The sequence below is a fragment of the Xiphophorus maculatus genome, chromosome 6 (assembly GCF_002775205.1).
Source record: "Xiphophorus maculatus strain JP 163 A chromosome 6, X_maculatus-5.0-male, whole genome shotgun sequence".
NCBI lineage: Eukaryota > Metazoa > Chordata > Actinopteri > Cyprinodontiformes > Poeciliidae > Xiphophorus > Xiphophorus maculatus.
Window position 1 is genome coordinate 21311768 of NC_036448.1, and position 22828 is coordinate 21334595.

At 39.0% G+C, this 22828-nt stretch overlaps 1 protein-coding gene across 19 annotated transcripts in view; it reads right to left on the minus strand.

Annotated features, from left to right (window-relative positions):
- Positions 1–22828, minus strand: part of ptprf (protein tyrosine phosphatase, receptor type F) — a 240375-nt gene that overhangs the window by 136761 nt on the left and 80786 nt on the right. For all 19 annotated transcript variants that reach the window (XM_023335649.1, XM_023335650.1, XM_023335647.1 and 16 more), the window contains 3 exons: positions 16445–16621; positions 3617–3762; positions 2569–2710 (listed from right to left, as the gene is read on the minus strand). In XM_023335649.1, the coding sequence (XP_023191417.1) occupies positions 2569–2710; positions 3617–3762; positions 16445–16544 (388 nt within the window). In that variant the 5' untranslated portion in view covers positions 16545–16621. The remainder of the gene's footprint in view (positions 1–2568; positions 2711–3616; positions 3763–16444; positions 16622–22828) is intronic.

Here is a 22828-nt window from a genome sequence, read left to right on the forward strand (position 1 = left end):
CAGATCAAATTCTGTGAAAAAAAAATATCAAGCACGTTTTGCTGTCCATTAATCAGTTAATCCAAAAAATAAACAGATCAGCCCTACACTGTATTCATAAATCACATGATAGTTGATGGTGATGGTGTTTTTTCTCTTCAGATTCATCCTTTGCGAAAAATGATCAAGCATACACTAGAGGATTGCTAAGTTGTTACATGGTAGGCAATGAAATGTTTCTTATTTATAAAGGAATTGAATTATTTGATTATATGCATTTTTTATATAAATTTTAAAAATGGTGTAAAAGAGGCTTAAATAAAAAATCTGCAGAACATGCCTGATATTTTTATACAATGTTCAAAATAATCGATAACTAAAATAATCACTAGTTGCAGCGCTATTTTTCAAAATATTTTCACATCACAACTACCGATTTTATTGGGATTTGTGGATAATTATAATATGAAAGAAAAATTATACTTCACTTTCTAAAAAATAGACCAATTCTGGACATGTAGCAAAATAAACAGAATTTAGCATATGTTTTAGTGTTGGGCTGCATGGGGAAGCAGTTGGTGACCATGATGCAAGAAGGTCCTGGGTTCCAATTCCAACCTGGGGTCTTTCTACATGTTGTCCGTGTGCGTGTGTGTAGCTTTTCTCTGGGTGCTCCGGGTTCCTCCCAGAGTCTAAAAACATTACTGCTAGGTTAATTGGTGTCTCTAAATTGCCTTTGGGTGTGAGTGTGAGTCTCTGTGTTGACCTATGATGGATTGGCAATCTGTCCAGGGTGAACAATCGACCATATGCTGTATAGTGACTTTTTAAAGAAATGTAAAAATGTATGCATCCCACACACATAAGCAGACCCCTAGAGTAAAAACATGCAGAATGTTTCTGTTTGCTATGTAAGTGCATGATCAGGGAGAGAACCCAACATGAGAGCAGGGCTGCTGATAAGAACAGTTTCCCCGCTGCCGACTATTAATCTTGACAGTCCGCGTTCCTCTAACAGAGGCAAACCAACCTCGGTGTCCTATTTGGCCCTCCAACACTAAAACTGTGATTAATCTCATCACATTCACAAGAGCTTCAGGTCACGTCAAGCCCTGTTTGCCTTAGCAGCCAAAAACATTCTTTATGATGCTGTAAACAGGGAAGGGGGTAAATGAAAAATAAATAAAAAAAACTTTCTTTGCAGTGAAGAAAAGTTCCTTTAAGGAGGATTATGCAAGCTGAGATGATATCATCAAATCGGCATGGACAGTGCAGAAAAAAGGGAAGTGTGGGTGTAAGAAAGATGAAATTAAAGCAGAGAATGCAAACTCTGTTTGAATGAGAGACGATCTGATTTTAACGTCACTGTAACGCACAGGTGTCAAACTCCAGTCCTCGAGGGCCGCGGTCCTGCAGTTTTTAGATGTACCACAGCTACAAAACTCTGGAATGAAATGGCTTAATTACCTCCTCCTTGTGTAGATAAGTTCTCCAGAGCCTTGCTAATGACCTAATTATTTTATTCAGGTGTGGTGCAGCAGAGGCACATCTAAAAGTTGCAGGACACCGGCCCTTGAGGCCTGGAGTTTGACATCCCTGCTGTAACGGAAATGGACAGAAATAATCCACCCGCTGCACAGCTCCGGAGATTCCTGCTTCCAAACTACTCCATTCCTACTCAAATCACTTTAATAATGTACAGATTAGAGAAAAAGTATTTGCACCCTTGCAAGTTCTTCATATCCAAGTTTTTTGTCACATTTAAACTTTTCAAACTTTATGAGGATTTTGGACTGGCACCGTCAAAGGTCAGGATTAAATTTAATTTAGTGAACAGGCTGGAAAACTCTCCAATGTGGCTAAATTAAAACAAGTTTCCAAAGAAAATGGGACAAATTTCCTCTGCAGAGATGTAAAATAGTCCCACCTCTCAATATTAGGGTTATCACGTATGGACAGGTTGGTTTGTAGCCTTATCCCATTAAAGAACAAAATCATTATTTGAAAACTGCATTTTGTATTTTCCTCAGAATATATTTGTAAAATACTTGGTGATCTGAAACATTTAGATGCATCAAAAAAAAAAAGAAAAACAAGAAATCTGTAACATCCTTGAGCTAAAATCTACATTAAAGATATTTCTTAAAATACAGGTATTATAGAGGAAATTAGTGATCCAAAAAGATAAACAAAGTGAAAAATCTCAATAATTCAGTTGCTTATATTCCCTTAAAGCTATTTAGAAAAAACAATTCTTTAAAATACAACTAACTACCACCCAGTTTATATACCGAATTTATTGAATAGCTGAGCTACGTTTAATTTGTGTTTCCCTTGCAGGTCCTTTCACCTTCTGGACTTTAGATTAAGACATGCTCCTCCATTGCACTGCCAATACCAGGAATCCATAGCTTTAGCATATGCTTATGTATGAATTATTGAGGCAAACACTGCTATTTGCTTTTGGATGTAATATAGAATAAAATCTTCCACAACTACTAGCGGCTGAGGGGAAGAAGGGAGGGAAGAGTTTAAAGAAAAAAAGTGAGAGGAAGAGAAAAACCAAGAGAGGAAAAAGCCTCGTCTTACCTTCCAGCACTGTGAGCTTGGCATTGGCGTTGATCTCGCCAACGCTGTTAGTGGCGGTACACTCGTAAATGGCTTCGTCTCTGTGGGTGCGCAGAGGCTGGATCCGCAGCACGGAGCTCGCGCCGTCATCGAATTCAATCACCTGCGGGTGGAAAAAGCACAAGGAGAGTAAAGTTGGCTTTCTTTTCCAAACATTTATTGCATATATAACCAGTTTGGAGGAGATTGTTTTTTGATCTTTCCACAAACTCTTTCATGCGCTCTCACATGCTGCCCCTCCTGCTAAAGTTTGAAAGTTTTCAGCAGGTGCGATCCAAAAACAGTGAGAACTCCCACCTAAGATGTTCCCCTTGTGTTCATAGGTACTTAAAAGAAGGAGGGGAATACTTTAAGGGAGTGCATGACCAGACTGGGTGAAGCTCAGGAAGAGGAGAAGGAGGATGAAGGAGCAAATACGCAGGAGAGGATGAAGGGCGACTGGGAAAAAAAAAAAAAAATCAAGAAGGAGCCAGATTAAAAGGAAGTGAAGTTTTTAGGTTTTCACTTGGAGAAAAAGAGAGTTGATTTGACTTCCAAAAATTGGATGTGGCACACCAGCCTTGCAAAATTATTCCCACTGCTTGAACTTTTTCACATTAAGTCCGGGTTTTTAGAATCGTGTTTTGCTGTAATTCTGCTGGTGCTCGTCTCTATAAGCTTTGCACATCTAAAGATGGAAATATTTTCTCATTCTTCTTTGCAAAACTGATCAAGCTCAGTGAGACTGGATACAGAGAATCCCCAGATGTAAGTGTTCAATCATTTGGGTCTGAACTTTGACTAGGCCTATCAAACACATCAGTAACTATACTTTGGAAGGTGAAAATCCTCTCCAGGTTTAAGGTGCAAAAATTGACCAGACTAAAATCTCATTATATAATAATGATTTTGTGCAAAAACTGTAATGAAAATATTTAATATTTCCCATAGATCAATCCAAACCTGTACAAGGATAATAATAGGTCATAGCTTGCAGCTGTTTTAGAATTTGCATTCCTCTATTACCCACCTCGAAGCGCTGGGAGCTGACTTTCTTGCCCTTCTTCATCCAGGTGATCCTCGGCCTCGGCTCTCCTGTGGACCGGCACACAAACGATGCAACCCCGCCCGAGATGCCAGTCTGGTCCTCGGGGGTTTTGATAAAACTCGGCTTGCCTGGGAAGGAAAGCAGAACAGAAGGGGGCAAAGGTGAGAGTAGTTGTTTTTTTTTTTCTTCCACCTGCATTTTAAAACATGGCAAAACCTCAGATATCACTTTCCCCTCACAATAGCAGGCATGAGACAACTCACACGGGGATTGTTGCTGTGAACACCTGCAGCTTAGTCATGGGAAAAAAAATCCAGCCTTTTGTGCCTGCCTGTCACTGCATCATGTTGAATTTCTAACATTTATGTGTTTTTCTTTCCTCTTTTAGGATGATACACCTAAACCAGCTGCCATCCCCCACAATCCAAACACGGCAAACTACTGTGTTCAGACTCTGTTCATCCTTCAGACTTCCCAGATTATATGTGTTTACAACAACACTGTGCCCTGCCATGGAGAGCTCCTCCAACTGTTTTCCTCTCTCTGCCTTCAGGGGTTTCTACTGGGCACCACACCCAGAATCATTGTGTCCAAAACAATGAGGACTGCATTTCATTGACAGGCTGTCAAAACTGACATGATGCTACAATGAGCACACCTTGAGCTCCATGATACAGCCTCCCCATGCAGACATGCATAATCCCGGCTTCGAGAACGTGAGCCATTGTCCTCATTAAGGCCTCCGTCAGCTCATGTTTCATCTGTGGAGTCGTTAAAGAGGCAGGTGGGGGCGAGGGGATCACCTGAACCACAGACGGAGGCATGCACAATGGAAGTAAATCATTATGCCGTGTATAAATAGGAGCTGCTAGCTTTCCCTCAGTGAGATTGTGGAAAAATATGGGAAAGGGGCGGGTCAATATCCAGTTTGCATAACTGCACCGCATTCAGACTTGGAGGGAGCCTGCAGTGATCAGCTTCTTCAGGTCCATCTATCAAGTCACCAGTCTCTATCTTTGCATTGTTGAACAAGAAGAAGAAATGTTGCAAACTGTTGTTGCTTGGGATCACTTTCCCACCTCGAGGCATGACACACCGATGATGTAAAGAAAATACATACTGCAGGTCTACAGGCGCTGAAGTGCAAGAAAATGCGTAACACCTTCACGTCCCTCTGGATGGTTTTGTACACCTCTAAATACAGCTGGTCAGAGACAGGGGCCATCATTAGGTGAAACACCAGCCAGGAAATCTGCAGGTTTCAAATATTTCCTGTTTAGCTAAAGGAAATGTACCTATGTTTTTGAACGATGCAAATGTCGTCAATTAAACTATCTGTTTATATATGATGATGCTGAATTGATCAAAAGCAAAAGTATGACAGAAAAAAAGAATTTATTATCCCTGAAACAAACTTAAGGAACACATTTATTTTATTCTGGTCTTTCGTCATTTGATCCATCCATCCATACATTGCATCACTGAGATGGATCCATCCATCCATCATTCATCTGATCCACTCATCCATCCATTTATCCATCCTTTAATCAGCAAACCCATCCATCCATTATTTAATAGGTCAATCAACCCATCCTTTAATTAGTCGATCACCCATCCATCCATCAATCAACCAGTCAATCATCCATCCATCCTGTTAAATTTCATTTTTTATTCCCTCTATCTCTTAGGATTACCGTTTATGGTATCATAGCCCAGCAGTAAATCCTTTTCTATTGCTGCAGAGTGACTTACTGACAAACATGCAGGTAGCAGCGGGTGAGCTATGTTTAAGATTACAACTCGATAAGCATTAAGGACGTATGTCTGAGCATGCATCACTGCGCGCATGGCTGCTGAGCTGGAATCCCAAAGAAGCGATTATCACCAATCTGACTTCCAAGAGCCGCTGCTGACATCTGTCCATAGCGGTTTCATTTAAATTGCCATCTTTCCAGTTTGTGATTTCAAGGGAGGATCAAACAGCTTAAAAAATAAATAAATAAAAGTAAACACTTGCCCCCTTTACTTTAAATAAAGAATGTCAAAAATATATGCTGCTACAAACATTTAAGTCAAGTGTCAGTAAAACGGAGGACCAGAGTAAACTGGCCTCACAGACGTGTTTTTCCTGCATTAATCCTCTCAAACATGCTTCCATGGTTGAGCTATAACTCAAAGGCCAATCTGCTTCAAATTTGGAGCTGTTCATCGTTAATCCAGATCTCAGATTCAGTCACAAAACTCTCGAGAAGCCCTCTGGTGACCCTACATCCCTGACTTACAGCTGGGGTTAATAGTGGTCCAAGCACTCTCCAACAAACAGCCAGGAGCGTTTACTTCTCGACTCAGAGAGATTTTGTGTTCCTCCATCGCTGTTACCACTGCAGGCGAGTGAGAATATAAAACTGGTGGGTTTGTCAGTTCTTTTCTAAAGGAAACAGAATCCAGACTCAACCTTTTCTTCCTTGCCTGTGTCCCATTTTTCTGCCTGTCAGGCAGTTGTCACATGAAAACAATAAAAGGGACAAGGTGGAAAACACACGAACCTACCTATGCAAATCCTTCTCTCAGCCATGACTGCAAGCTCCGAGATGCACTCCTTCAGTTCTTTGATACATCACATTCAAAACTACAATGCACAGAAGTTTCTGGATTAATTGTCCAGAATAGTTTGGAAACAGGTTTGTACATTTATACTGTTTAAGTTTTTCAAGTGAGGAGACTCCCACAACTTAACACAGCAGTTTTGTGGTATTAAAGCCCAACTAAACCCCAAATCAACTCTTTTTTTTTTTTTTACAGATAAGCTGTATAAATTGGTTGTTATGGATGCTATCTATTGTTTCTAAGCCAATTGCAAAATATTTTGTAAATTACTTTAATTCTGAAATATTTTTGCCAAAAACCATCCCAGTGCTGCCCTCTTCGGGTTGAACGGTCGCTGCTGCAGTTGAATTTTCCTACTGGTTAAACTGGCACAGCTTGGTTGATGTCTATTCATCCTGATACTTGGCCACACCCCTTTTTGTCTTTTAACTACGCCCACTTTGGTGGAATGTTTTTAAAAAATCGTCTGTGGGCGGTTTAGTTACACTTTAGATAACTTTTATTATACAAGGAAAGCTACAATTGTTCCAACTTCTGCAAATATTAGATTGGAGAAATTTTGGGGGAGAATTTCTGCAACAAAATATATGTTAAATGATAAGTTGGTCTATTCTCCATTCTGTTTGTCTATGTTGTAGGCTACTTCTAGCTAGCTTACAGTGTCACATTATGCAGAAACAAGCGGGGGACGGGGAGAACTGCATCGCTCTGTATCTAGAGTGGAAGAACACTGGTCGCTTCTTTGGCACTTTGAAAAACATCAAACAGTATTTTACAAAGGGTAACTTAAAAAAATATTTTTATACGTTTCCATGGTAACCATCAAACACCTACAGACACTAAATTAATGAAAGCGGTATCTCTTCAAAACAGAACTGCTGTACTGAAATGGATACGTGACTGGGGCTGGAAAAAAATATTTTACCTTTCCAAGAGCAAAAAAAAACTTTAGTTATATAATAAAATGAATACATGAATTTATAAATTGAAAAAACCCCCACCACATTTAGTGGAAAAACAGTCTGAACAAATTATAGAGTCATTAAGGAAATGAATTTAAAGCTTTTTAGTGCTTTGAGGCCAAAAGCTTAACACAAAGTGCTGGCACTTTCTAATCGTCATCATTATAACTAATTCATTATGTTTAGCTGGTATACTGCAGAGTCCATGTTTAGCAGTGAAAGATTCATATTGGTGCCATGAAGATGTGAAACTTAAACCTGACACAGGTTGCAGGATATTGACAAGTCTACACAGAGATCCTGGTTTTAGGATGGACTGAAGGAATCTAAAAGCTGCTGACTGCTTTGGGTTTTGGGGATTAAAATGCTCCTGTCAGTTAGCTTCATGCCTGCAGCTGTATTTGTGGGGTGTGGGGCATTTAAAAGCTTGAAAGGTGTTGGTGAGAGTGCTACAATTCTCTTATATTTCACTGGATTGATCTCTAGTGGTAAGGGTGGCTGATCAGAGGAGGTACAAGTTCACCAAAGAAAAACACAAAATGAAAGGCTTTAAGTACGGAATAAAAAACCAGATGGGGAAATTGTAAAACAGATAGCAAAAAATAAGATTTTATGCGCAATTGTTCATGATAGTAAAAAGTTTTTTTTCCTCCTCTTCTTGCTGAAAGCCTCCCAGCAAGCTTGTAATAAATGCAGCAGCAGCAGGGAGAGCTGCGTAAATGGCTCTTATGTGGCTAACAATTAGTGTATTCCCTAGCCTGCCAGGGTGCCCAATGAGAGAGCTACTCTGCAGGGTAGAGTATCAGGGATCGATACACACACAGCAGAGAGAAAACCATTAATTCTTATTAATAATGGATTAGCAAGTTATCATTTTCATGGGACAACACTTAGTGGGAATTTGTCTGATGGCATCAGCACTGGTTGTTTTAATGGAACACTTCCATTAAGGCCCTTTTCAGACCATTAGCAGGCAACTTGTTTGCAATTAATTCCATATAAAGCTGTCTTCCCTGCAAGTTATTTACCCTGACAGAGTCAACTGCACTTCGGGCTGTTTGTTTAAACCAATAAACATCATGTTTTCTATCTGCGCTTCTGTTTTATGGGTGAATCTGAAGGAACATTGGGTTATTTGGTATTGAAAATGGCACATGTGCAAAGACCTTTTAACAAATTTCACAAGGATATAAGTCATTGTGGGTCTGTTTGCTCAATGTACGGTTACAAACATCAATTATACCTTAACATGCACTAATAGGCACAGTTAAAACCATCTCTGCTCTACTGCCAAAGCTAACATCTACAGTTTTCCTTGTTTTTGCTCTTGGACTAAATTCCACATTGCTAATAACCTCAGGAACAACTATTAATAATACCAATGTTGATGGCGATATATCAGACAACCCAGTTCTACATCTTTCCTCACTCCAGTATATTCGGACAATGTGACATGAAGCAAATGAGAACCAGCAGGCATTGTCACGTTTATCTTATTGGTATTTCATACTCCAAAGTACCTGAAGAACAAATGCCTTTCCAGGTGCTTGCTGGATGTCTCAGTTTCAATATTCAGCTTGGATTACATTCACTTCTGATAAGACAAAAACCAGAATTTTTTTTTTCTTTTATACAAAGTTCAGTGGCCAAAGAAAGATGGCTCTTCGTAAATGCTACCAGAGCTGTAGTGAAATCACAAGAGTAATGTGCTTTATCTTTACTGAGCTACTGTACTTAAAATGTTTAAACCTAGAGAAGAGAAAAGAAAAACATCAAACTTTCAAAACCCCTGTGGACAGATGAAGACAGGCTTTCTATCAGGCCTTCCAGTTCGACCTGAATTATTCAAGACAGTGGAGAAGAAGGAGAAGTCTGAGTGCAATTACCCTTCACTCATCTCTTTCCAGTGTGAACAACATTACTGTAATGGCTTTCATCTTCTCAAGCTGATTATAAGGCAGGGAGGCATCTCTCAAGTCTGCTCTCTTGCTTTTTCATTGTCAGTGAAACATGCTCAATGACATTTGAAATAAAAAAGGAAAAAAACACTCCAAGTGAGCATTTAAAATGATTGTTTCATAATATGGAACGATAAAAGCTTTGCTATGTACCTAAAGATGGCAAGACAGTAGATGTTACAGGTATTACTCGGCTGGGAGTCTTAGGTGTTACATTACCTGTGGTATTTAAACCGACGCCCCAACATAGAAGATCTAGTCTAAGATGACTCACAATCTCTGACTTCTTTCAACCCACTTGCTACCTTGTGGGAAAAAGACAGGATAAAAGCAGAAATTCCGCATCCGTCTACTTAAGTTAAAACTATTTCTGCTTTTATATTTTTACACCTCTGCAACAGAATTAGGCAATAAATCAGTGCAAGAATAAAGGAGTTTGCAGCTTTTATAACGGCTGATGTATTGTTCACAGCACAATGCAGAAGAAGGGAAACATCACTCCCTTTTTTCCATTAACAGCTTCTAAATGCATGCAGTCCTGACCTATAAGATGAGCTTGCTAATGTGTTGCATGGACCACACAGCTCATTTACACAACCCAGGGGCAACATCACCTCCCATGTTCACAGAGTTCACTCTGTGAAATTTGCTCATTTACAATGAATGTCATAAAAACATTTTTTTCCCCCAATTTGACACGACGAAGGACGTCTGAATGTTTGAAGGCTTGTGTGGGTGTCAACCTGGGGACACATGCATGCAAAACAAAACAGAATGAGGAAAATGGAGCATTGTGTATGCAGCTTGAATATATAATGGTGTATAGATATCTTCAGGGTTCCGACACAGTCTGGAAAAGCAAGAAATTTAAATATATGGACAAGAAAAAGTGTGGGAAAATTTCCAAAGCTTATTTCCCTTTGCCTGATTCTAAAAGTTGTCTCCTTAAATCCATCCACCAATCCATCCATCTACACTTTTGCACATCAATACATCCATCCATCCATGTAAGTTCACATCTACAGTATGTCCACTGTAGAAATATCTTCAAAGGAAATGTCAAAAAAAATTATTGGAAATCTCTAGAAAAATAAGACATTTTAAAAGGGAAACTGTATAGGAACCCAGTATTAATTAAAGCCAGCATCTAGTGCTGCTGTAGTTCCTGAGAGGGAAATTCAGGCACCTTTGTAGGACGCCATGGCTCGGACCTTGACATTAGTAGCCCAAGTGGGAAAAATGCTAAGTGTGTTAAGTAATCCTTGGAGGGATAAGGGCAGGGGGGCTCAGATGATGAGATGGCCACAGGCTTTTTCACAAAACCCCATTTTGGGGGTTAGCTACCAATTCATCACCACAACTGCACTAACCTCATTAATTTGTCAGACTTTGATTGGCCTTCCCTCCGAGACCATAAAGACCTTTGTTCTCATCATCTCATCCACAAGCCCCAGGAGTCTTAAGAGATTCAACTTTCCAGCAGCTGAGTAAAGAGAGGAAATTAAATTATGTAATAAGAGAAAAAAATGACACAACAAGGAGATTCCAGCTCACTCGCCATCCTCCTGATTGTGACACTTTCGATAGCCATTCAACCATGAATGCACACCAAAGATCAGTGTGAAAAACAGGAAGGAAAACAACTGGCAGAAAGGAAGTGAAGCTAGTACTGTCAATGAAATAATAATTGAAACGTCTCCCTGTCTGTCAAAGACTGACACTTCCTGTCATCCTGCGCCAGCGCCAACACTGGGCCACAGCAGAGAGTTTGGGTGACTGCCTCCAGCCCTGCGACTGAGCTCTCTAATTAAACTATTAATCTCACATCATTAACCTTCGATGACACGTTCCTCCCTGAATTCTGACACTGCTGCATCGGCACATGAAAACAACTTCCCTTCAAATCTGCTCCATATTCCCACGTTATCTTCGCTGTTCGTAGCTTTAACATCGCTTTGTTTTTCCCAGCTCCTTTGTACCCAGGTTGCATTTTGGGTATAGCTGTTTGTATATATGTGGACCACAGCTGTGTGCTAACTGCATTACTCTCAGACTGCCTCTCTAAGGTGGATATGGTTACTTTTAATTAAAAGAGAATCAATTGTTGTCCCTGTCAGTGTTTGAACTGGGTGGCCATATGGGCACTTAAAAATACAATCCAATTTGCAGGGCCCCCACCCAAGACCCCATCTGGCCACCCATCTCCTAAACCACTTTGGCATCGCATCACTCCTTTGTCTGAGCATCAGAAATTGCCAATTCAATTTCCAATGGTTACGTTGTAGGTAGAAGTGGTGACAAAACAGGTTAGGGAGTGTTTAAAATCATTCCAAACATGCTTGAACTCATAATAAAATCTGTTAAACCCAATTTGGCATGAAAGTCAGATTCATTTTGGGCTTTTTAATGATGGGCAATGATTGAGTTTTTGACTACAAGCTTTTTGTAATCAGCAACATGCATATTCGACCAGTCCTCTAAGCCAAAACTGGTAGAGTTCATTTAACTTGGTTGTGTTCCTGGCTTTTAATTACAGTCCACAGATTTTCAAATTGTGCTGAGGTCAGGGGCTTTGACAAAGCCAATCTGGAAGTTTAATGCAACCATTCGAAAACCAGGTTGATGTGTGTTTGGATCATTCTCCCTTTTAATGCCCAGCTGTGTCAAAGTCATATTACCCAAAAAAGATTCTAGTATTTTGGAAAAAACCTATTAAAACAGAATGCAACCATCCGTGATGTGGAAACTGATAGAAACCGGTGTCACTTTCACAAAAGAGAGAATCCTCACTGACCGAGAGGACGCTCCAAAATAAAAGAACATTTTCAGATGCCGTAATAAACAAAACAAATTTCTCCTGTTAGGCACAGTGGTGGTAGCATGAGCTCAAGAGTCTGTATCACTGTTCCTGGTACTGATTCAGTCAAGAAGTGCAGAAAATAATAGAAGTACCAACAAATTCTTCAGATTTTTTGGTGGGTGTCCTACAAGAAAAGATCTCAGCAGCCTGCCGATGTTTGGCTCTGCTGTTGTGGCTCTTTAAATCTCTGACTAAAATGATATAAAACTGAGCAGCACTGAATTTACATGGGTGGAGAAATTTAATTTTGCCTTTATTTAGCATAAAACCCCATAACAGACCAGCAGGAAGCATCTATTTTTCACAATGTGTCATTTTCATTCAAAAGAAAATGTTTTTCATTAAATTAAACCCAAAAAGTATGAATAGAAATATCAGTTCTTTCATTAAACCAATACACAACCAAATTTTACACTGAAGGCAGCCATAAAATTCAATGAAATACCTACTCTCAAAGGTGCATGTAGGTTTTGCAACTCCAGAGTGATTTTATTTTGCAGGAGTGAGTTTTAAAGGTTGCCGACTCCTGCAACACGACAATGATCCCAAGCACAAATCAAAACAGGTTTTTGAATAAAGCAAGCTTCAGGAACGGCCCTGACATTCAACCCGTTTGAACAATCGTCTAAAGCAGAAAATCACTTAGATACAACTCCGTGCTCAAATATCCAGCTGAAATCAAGCAAAGAATCTTATTTTCCACAACTTGCAAATAGACATTTATTCAAAATATCAGTGGAGGTGTACGGGTTGAGGGACTAGAGAAAATGCATAATGAATTCAAACTGAATCCACCCCAATCCTGTTTTTAAAATCCTTTAAGTTGTGCATTTAATTAACTTTCCACCCACTAAATGGAATGGCTCAAATAATCATTAAAAGCCCATAATTCATGTGATACTCATGCTGAGTGTAGTTTTATGATTAGCAAAAGCCCCCTCCTGTGAGAACTCTTCTTTATGATCGAGTCATTGGCACAATAACAGCAAAAAAAATGTCGAAAGTGGCAATAAAGTGCAATTACTTTGCCATGGAGCATCAAGGATCACAAACAGGACAATAAAAGAGTTACTGCATGGCATAGTGCCTTGATATAAAAAGTGATTAAACTTGAGTTAATCATTGAGCCTGTCTAATCCGCCGTCAGACTGGGCTGGCCTTCTGGCACCTCATAGAACAGCTCACCCAAGATCAGAACCAGTGAGGAACCACAGGAGACGCCGTGCATCAAAAGCTGATTAAAGTCAGTGAAATAAGTCAGAAAGGCAGCGCCTCTGAAATAGCCGCTATGTTTAAGAGAAGCGTATGTCTGACCTTGAGGATGACCTTCTGGTAACCTATTGTGTTTGAGGAGGCCATTTAGAGACGGACTGAGCTCCCGAGGGATCAATGACCAGCACTCAGAGTAATCACACTGTATTGTTTGGCTGCTCAGTGAGGACATGAGATGAATGATCTCACAAAGCCATAACACTGATAGGACTAACAGGCAGCTTTTATTTATACCTGCAGCGCTGTACTAGCTTTAATTCACACTTAAATATATTTGACATCATACAAAGATAACCACAAAAGCAGGTTGCATCCTATCCAGATTTTATTTCTCTGGAGATTCTTTATATTGGGGCATGATATGCTATTTATTAAAGGGAATTAGAGAACTATTATCTAAAATTGACTTGGCTGAGATCAGTTTAGTGAAACTGATCTCAACAGCCCAAAATGTAGTTAATCACATTTAATTTATGATTTAAAAATCAAAACAAGTATTTCTTCGTGATAAACCAAAACAGTTTGATGACTTTAGTCCCTTCGTAAACTAAATCACCATATAAAAACTCAATTTGGATTTTTCTTGTGGGATTCTCATATTAATTTTCCACAACTTTTGATTTCCGAACGGAGGGAGGTGAGGGGTGTTCTGTATTTATCTATTCTGGCATTAGAATATGAATGAAAGTAAACATATGATGACAACCTTTAAAATGTGTCTGCCTTAGAATAAACACACAGCTATGAAGGAAAAGCTAACATGTTTTCTTCCTGTGGTTTGCTTGGCTGCTTAGCTGTTCAAGGGGGGTGACGGGGGGAACAGACTTAGCCCGTGTAATGAGAAACTTGCCAGGCACCTCGGCCATAATATCTGTCTACAGGCTGCCCTGTAATACAGCAGATCCAAACCAGAAATATCAAGCTCACATAACTAAGTTCCATACAAATTAAAGGCACCAAACGAACACAACCCTGTGATTAGTGGTAGGTGTTATTTTTGACCCCCCCAGCTGTCTTATCTTAATTCTATGTGTTTTTTGCTTTACAGGGTGGATAATAGCAGCTTTGGGCCTCTTTCTGTGACTGCTTACACTACACATAAATAAACCCCGCACCAAGGACAATTTTTCCTAGCAAATCTTTTTTGTCTCAACTTCCTTTTGTTTTTTAACTCCACCTTTTATTCACATAGAAGTGTTTGGGTGCACCCATAATAAATACACATACATATTTATCATGTAGCAACTTGTGGCATCAGACTGTCTTTGTCAGTTAATTAAAATGGCTGACACAGTAGTTTTAATCCGTAAATGATATGATCACTGAAATTAGAGACTAGGGCAGTCTAACTCTCACTGGAGGCACAACGCAAAGAAAAAAAAAACTGTGAGCATCCTAAAAATCCCCAGTGAAGCGTGTTGAAACGGTAAATGGATGCAATAAAGGCAGCAGCTCACAAGAGGAAAAATATTTGCAATCCGGCATTTTGTGCTTATAATTCACTTTTGCTTGTACCTGTCTGCAAAACCGAGATTAAAGACAGCGCAAAAGCAGAACGGCGTAATAATAATCAAGGCCTCATCCTAACTCTACTCTGAGCATCTTAAAGAGTCAGCATATTTAAACAATATCCTTATAATGGTATTGGATGGGATGGGAGTTTTTTAGGTTCTTCAAAAAAAGTGGATGCCATTGAATTTAACTTCTTTTGCTAGTTTTGGGACAGAAAAATCACACAAACACAACAGCAAGATAAACACTCAACCTGTAATTAAATTAACTTCTCTGCAGATGTAATTTACTTAATTCAAGTAGCATTGTACTTTAATATTTTGAGTTGATCATTTATTCCCTAGATGCAGCAATAGGTCAGTGGTTGTTCATCTTATTAGGATTAATTTATTTATTGGGATTAATAAAATATTTGAATTTCACACTATGGCTACAGTCAGGAAGAGAAGCTCAGATCCAGGATCTATTTGGATTGTGATCTGATCATTTCTGTATTTTTTAGATCTGCCTATTGTATTTTTACTGAAATATTTGTTCTCGTTTTAGTCCTTGAAAAAGCCAATACAAATAAACAATACAGGCCCCATCAGTAGTACTACTGCACATTTTTTCAGATTTATTTCAGCATAGAGCGATTTGAGATGAGAGATATTAACCAAATATTTTCACCACAATAGTTTGTTGCATTAATTACAGTACAAGCAATGATAAAAAAATTGAATTTAATGAGTATTTAATAATCCTGTTCAGCAATTACTGTCTTTTTGGTAATACATCTGCATAAATAATTACCTTTTTTATTTTATTTTTTTACTATTTTGACTAGCAGCCTTTATTTGACAGACACAAAACTGAGAGAGGGAAGACATGCGGTAAAAGTCTCGAACCCATGAGGACTAAGGCCTCTCTACCTGGGTTGCACACTTTACCCTTGCGCCACCACTGCGCCCAAGAAGCCTGTTTTGCACCTATGGTATATTTTATTATCTCAGAGAAAAAGAATCAGCCAAAATAATGCATTACTTTGGTCTATTTAAATTATAAGCAGAGGCAAAGGCAGACCCGCAGGACCACAACAAAATTGTCAGGACTGCAAAAACCTCCCTGCAAGGTCAAGTTTACAGTGAAGCTAAAGAAAAGACGACACACCATGAGAACAAGGCCCTGAGAGACAAAAGGCAAAGGCTATGGAAAAAACTAATCCTCTTTGATGCATGTCTGAAAGGACAGATCAGTTGGTCAGAGGGAGGCAGAGGGGTGTCGGGGCGTAATTGAATTACAGTGACCCAATGACAGCACTGTAGGTGAGGTCGTGTGTTGAATTAATTCTGTTCCTGACCTTGTCTTTGGTGGGGGAGCGGCCCCCGGAGACCCAAAAGGTCCGGCGGCAGAGACAGATCTCTCAGAATGTCTTTTCCCAGCCAAAACTGTCACTCAAACAGACAGCGAGGCACAGAGGCGGACGGATCTCAACTGCCTCCACTGTATGCTTATTTTTAGCTCAGGTGCTAATGCTCTACCTATATGAGAGCGCATGCATTAGCCAAACATTTTTGTCTATTTTCTGGAATCTGTTAAGAGTCTGAAGTAGAAAGTCCCTCATGCTTTTAGGATGTCCCAGGAGAACGAGGTTACTTACTGTCTGCCAGAGAGGAGATCACCCAGGAGCCGAGTAGAAGCAGCAACAGCAACGCCCCTCTGGGCCGGAGGGGCCCTGCCAGGTGAACGTTAGGCACCATGTTCCAAGATGGCACTGCTCCCTCCTCAGTCCCCGCTGCTAGACGCGTCCCACTCTGACAGGATCAAAGACTAACACCTGAGAGAGCAAAGAAATGCAGAACAGAGGTGCGGGGACATTAGTATTCAAACTCATTCTGCATTTGCATAGATTTGAATGAGCAGCATAACACAGTTAGGCAGAAATATCAAAAGCAAGTCGCAGAGCAGAACTAAACGTGAAAGAATTTAAGTATACATGTAAAAAAAAACGACACTGGAAGATCTTTGTTCGCGATCAACAAGGCATCTAATACCCAAAACAAATCCTGCTTCAGGAGGGGGACAAAACCGGTGAAATTGATGCAAGTACATCAGAAGAAGAGGGGAGGCAGCAATGCAGAACAGTTCTACAAAAAGGAAAGATATTCAAAGGGAGATGTGGATGTAGGATCAATTTACTCAGCCACCTTCCCTCCAACAGAGGGGGTTCAGTTAAAAACCCAAAGGACCTCCTAAACAGCAGTCCCAGAGGACCACAGCCCACTTAATGCCTCCCATTAGGAAATTGAAACTGAGCCATCCAGATGGTTTCAAATCACAGAAAGTGGAATGATCTCATAGAAAGACAACATGACTACATAAATAAACCTATAGCACAACGGCTTCATGTAAAGTTGCCCTTTTGCCAATTTGTGCCGTTCCTTCCTACTTCCATCCCAAACCTGTAAATTATATCTTATATTCTTATAATGTACAATGTAACTGAGCATTTTGTTGCAGTTAAGTCCAGAAATGTACGGAAATACATATATACAGTAGGCTAATGCACAAATAGTGAAATTCTACATTATTATAACACTATTACCATTTATTTTGGCTCTGGTAACTGTCTTTGCGAATTGGCTCATAAAATAATAAAGATATCCTTGATCCAACCAAAATAACTCCTAAATGACTTCCTGCTGGGGTCATATAACCACATTTCCATTCAACAGTCTGAGTAGATGATAGAAAATGGCTTAAAAACATTGCTTCGCAAAGAGGGTATGAAACGTCCCCCTGGCGGGTGCAAATTGGCTCACTGTTGCTAAGAGACCCCTGGCAGAGGACAGAACCGTTTCATACCCGAAAAGGTCAGGAATGAAAAGACCAAAGCTGCGAAGGCACAAAATGGTGAAGAGCGAAAATGAGAGGCACCCCAGAGGGGAGGGTACTGTCAGGAGTTGGTCAACAACAAATAAAAGTAGATGTATCACTAATTAAACACAGTAGGAGAGGGACTATAGTAACACTGCATTGTGAAGAACTACATTTTTCTGCCAATATGCAAATAATAATGACATAATTGTGCACTTTTCAGACAGATAAAACAGTTTGAGACAGAGGATACTTTAAACATGTGCTAATTAAAGTTAGTAGTTCATAAAAGTTCAAGATTGTTATTTACACAAAACGTTTATGGAAAAATCAATAGCATGACCTAACTTGTTTAATTTAAATGAAAGAAAAGCATCAGTTACTTTAAAAACTTAATAAAAAGGATGCGTGGCTCTCCTTTATTTTTCAACTTAAAGAGAAACAATCTTTTTTTTTTCCTAAACAAGAACAAAGTTGGGGAAAGAGTTAGCACTGATTTATACAATAATCCATACAGCAGGAAGAACTTTGGTCATTCCACTTTCTCTAATATTTCATTGAAAAGACTTGAATACGAAAGATTTAATTGGCCTAAGTGCTCTGTTCCTTTTTTTTTTTCTTTGAACGTTACATTTTTACATGGAAGATCACAATACAGTTATGGTTTTACTGTAAAAAGTATAATTCTAACATGGTAATTTTGCTATACCAGCTACCTGTAAGGACCTCTAATAGTTTGTCTCTTAAGGAATCAAATTTATTGTCAAAAACAACTCAGTAAACTAACGTTAAGTTTGTTACAGCCTCCAGTTTAATTGTCTCTTGCCATTATAAGCAAAGTAAAAGTAATCCCTTTGAATTAACTACATTTCTAATGCCCACACTCTTGCCTGCAGCCATCTCTGAGTAGCTATAATAATGTAAAGAACATCACAGCGTAGCCAGGATAAAAATCTCTCTAAATGGATTTAAAGCCCCCTGTCAAACCGATTTCTGTAGAAGATGACCTAAAATGTCAAACCAACACTTTGATATGTTTAATTTTTAAACCTTACTCCCAACTCTAGAAACAATTTATGTTAAGAAAAAAAATAAAAAAGACAAAAGTTCAAGACGCTGAATATCTTGAGGCTTGCTGGGTGGCCAGTCAGCTTTATTCTATTCAATTCAGCTAAATAAGTTAGAGTGTCAGGAACATAATGCCTCCAGTATCTTGTGAAGAGAAAAAAAAACATTCTTAAGCCTGTGGAGGTCATTACTCATGTGGCTCTTTCAATGCTGGTGAAAACAGAGAAAAATGCGCACAAGGGGCCACATTTACAACTATGACCACCTTCTTTGATAAACATTCTTCCATGCAGGTACTTTAGTACATGAAAATATCAACACATTTCACATCTGTTTTTTTTTTTATTTCTGGACCATTTTTACCTACTTTCTGAAGTTATTTGCAGAGAGAAAAAGACATGCTTGACTTAGTAAGACAATAAGAAGGAATGCAGTGTATAAGCCCAGGCTGGTGCCTGACATGGGCACAGACCCAGACATTTAAAGTTGACAGCCAAGTCTTTGTCGTTGCACAGGTATGCGCCTCGAGGCGTCGATTTCTGCAAGCCCAATATCCGATTCCAAACACGCCTTGCGTCTAAGAAATTTCCAGAGACGATAAAGTCAACATCATCTATCGTACGTGAAGGTTTGAGCTGAAATCGTATCGAACTCTAATACGCTCCTCCCTGGACGTACACTTTGAAGAAATACCCCTAACTGCAGCTGAAGTCATTTTAAACCCCAAGGAAAAAAAATAAAAAGGAGGCTTTCCTCCTCACTGTTACTGGAAAAGAGGTTTAATATTTGAGTGTTAAGCTGTTGAAGTCAGGAAAAGAAAAAAGAAGCACAAATATGCTGCTGAGGATGCCAAAATGCTGGATCACTCCTCCAACTCTGCACAGGGAATTAAAAACATTTAGACCCCGTTTTTATTTTAAGTTAATACCCCAAGTTAGCATTGCAAAGTGAGCGCAACTCACATCAATTTCAGTGGCTGACTAATTTGTTATGACACTCATTTTAATGTACGCCAGTGCCGCTCTTGTTCACGTCGCGGAGAAAGGAAGTGAGTGAGGCCTATAGAGTTGGCTACTCGTCGTGCTCCAAACCCGTGGCGGTGGGGGGATATCTTCTGCAACAGATGCCAGAAAGAGGCAGATGCTTTTCATCTTCAATGAGACAAATTCCTCAAGCGAAGGCTTATTCTCTATATATTTTTTTCAGCTACTTATTTACTACAGAAAAGCACGGTCCCTCCCAGCTGTACAGAAATACTTTGGGACAACTCTTTGCAACTATGCGAGTTTGTGTTGCGGCGTGGAAAAGGACAGGGCGTCAACCTGGAAATGGAGCATGGTGTGATCCAAAATCCAAGCAAAATGGCTCAGCAAACAAGAAGATATTGTTGCTATTGTGTGCAAGCATTTGTGAGAAGCAATGGCAAAACAGTGTGAAGATGTAGGTGTGGATAAATGCGCTTGGGAGAATAAATGAATCCTTCTGTAATGATTTCCCTCCAAAGTCTGGTAAGACTGAGTGAATGAGACAAACAAGTGAGCAAGTGGATAATTATTGCTAAAATGCTCAGCCAGATTTTTTCAATAGTAACTGAGAAACTGCAAAATGTTTAAACAGCTACAGGGGTTATACACAGTGCACAAAATAAGTTTGTGATTTGTAATCCCATAATCAAAATATTCTTAAAACAAATCAAATTACTGTAAATCAGGCTGCAGCAACATATCCTGCTCACAAAAAGACATGATGCATGATATCGTCACAAACATTAAATGAGAGAAGATTCAAATTAGGAAAAGTTAGAATCCCCCCTTCTTTGACAAGGCTTTACAAATCCCAAATCATAATTTGTGTAAATTCAGTTTATTTTATACTTGTCTATATGTCACAAACTTTAAGTTTTTAATTCCAAAAATAAATAAATAAATCACTGAAGCTGCTTCCTTGCTATACTTGTATTAATAAAGGATTCTCTTCTCATTGTAAAATTATCCAGTTCAGATTTGATCACTAAGAATTTTACATAATTAAATGTACCCCGATTAAGTTAAAATTTGTTGGGGACAATTGAACCAGAAACTTTAGTATCATTCAAGGTAAAAGATTAGCCAGTTGTGTTTTTTTTTAGTAATGTCTACAAATCATTTATATATCATTTATAGTCTCTTGAATAATTAACCATCATCCCGCTCACTGGATAAACCTAAACACAATAGTCTATTCATGAATCCAAACAGTACAAGATGAGATTTGAGAAATGTTTTGCTTTGTTTTGTTGAACTGCATTCAAAAAATCTGAAGTGGGCGTAAAATATTCAAATCCAAGTTTGATAAAAAGCAGTCTAAGCTTATCTAAAAGAACTGTTAACCCTGTTTAGCCCTGATGGGAATTTCTGAAGCAGATGCTATCTAGCATCATTAGCGGCTAGCGGTTTTTGTCATGGTACTAGTAAGTCATCTGTATTCGTCTTTTGACAGCATTTCTTTTTTTCTAACTACCTTAAGTTGTTTTTAAAAACTCATGGTTTTAACAATAATGTTACAGAAAGCTGTTGATGACCAATGAAAAGTTTTACTTTCTTAATTTTAAGGATTGTTAGCCAAGTAAACAAAAAAGTTACCTCTTACAATGGAAAGTCCAGATAAGCTGCAAAAACAAAATGGCATTATTCTGTTCTTGCACCATTTTCTGGGCAGAAAGTTGTTTTTTTTGGTTTTGTGTGGTGTCTAAAAAAATATTAAGATTGTATGCTGCAGTAGGGGATTTCCCAGGAGATCTATGCTAGCTCTTTTAAAGCGGGGGGGGTGCATGTGCGCACTACTCTGATGTTGTTTTGTTACTCATTCTGCTGCAAGTTGGCTCAATTTTGACGCGCAAGACGTAACCGGTAAAATCCGGTTTAGGATTTTCATTGGCCCGGTACCAATTGGTCCGCGGCCCGGTCCGGTGGTTGTGGACCACTGTTTTAAAGTATGAAATTTCCTGGCCAGAATGAACTTGGTTTTTGTAGCCTTGGGTTAAAGAACAAATTTCTCTGTTCCTGTGGAGTTTTGGCCAAAGGAGTCAAACATTGATGCAGGGTTACACAACCAGTACTAACAAAATGACCCATTTAATATATCAACTGACTGTACCATTGATCGGTATTTGTAGACTCCTTGCATTTAGGCTCTCTGCAAAACCAACCTGCACCTAACTTTCGTCACAGGAAATATTTTGGAAGATTTCCCAGTTCATAGCAGCTGTTAAGAGGGTAAAAAAAATCCTAATCATAAAGCGGAAAGGAACTGTCTGTACACTTATGAGACAATTAAGCCTCATATCTTGAAAGCGATTGAGGACAAAAAAAACCTTTGCAGCAATTAAAGCAATAAAAGTTTCAGCAGCTCCCATCACTCTAAAATAAAAGAAGACTGTAACAGCCAACAGATATCCCAGATATGGCTGCCCAGTCAGATTGAGTAATGAAGAACAAGGCACATTGATCGGACAGATAAGTAACCAGTCAATGGTCACAATGAGTGAAAATGAAAAAGATGGAAAGAAGAATAGAACGAAATCTTTTTTAAAGGATTTTAAATTCCTGTGATGCACATAAGGTTTATGTTTCTTAAGATGACTTGTAAGTTTCATGAAAACAGTTTAGTTTTAATGAAAAAGTAAGAATTTTGGAGCAATATGGAAAAAAGCAATTAGGTCATGTAACGCATCAATTTTTCACCTATAGTTATACTACATGAATGTGATATCAGTCCATACTACCATTAATACGATGCAGCAGTCTGCAATCATATTAAACGGGCTTAAAGACATAAGGGTTTCCACAGAAAGTGTTCTTTGGGAAATATTAAATAAAGCACAGCCAAAAAAACTAATTATTAACTAAAACAAGGGCATGCTTCAGATAATTGCAGCTTAGGGGGGTGACGTGTTTATTCAAGTCTGAAACTTGGTAGGCTGTGAGAGTTCCTGTGCCAGAACAACCTTTTCCAGACTTTTTTTTGCAACTCACTCAACAAATTCAAGATGTGGGCGGTGATTCAGAGGCTGAACACAATTTATCGTGCAGCACTGGGTCCCCAATTTGTCAATATGTCA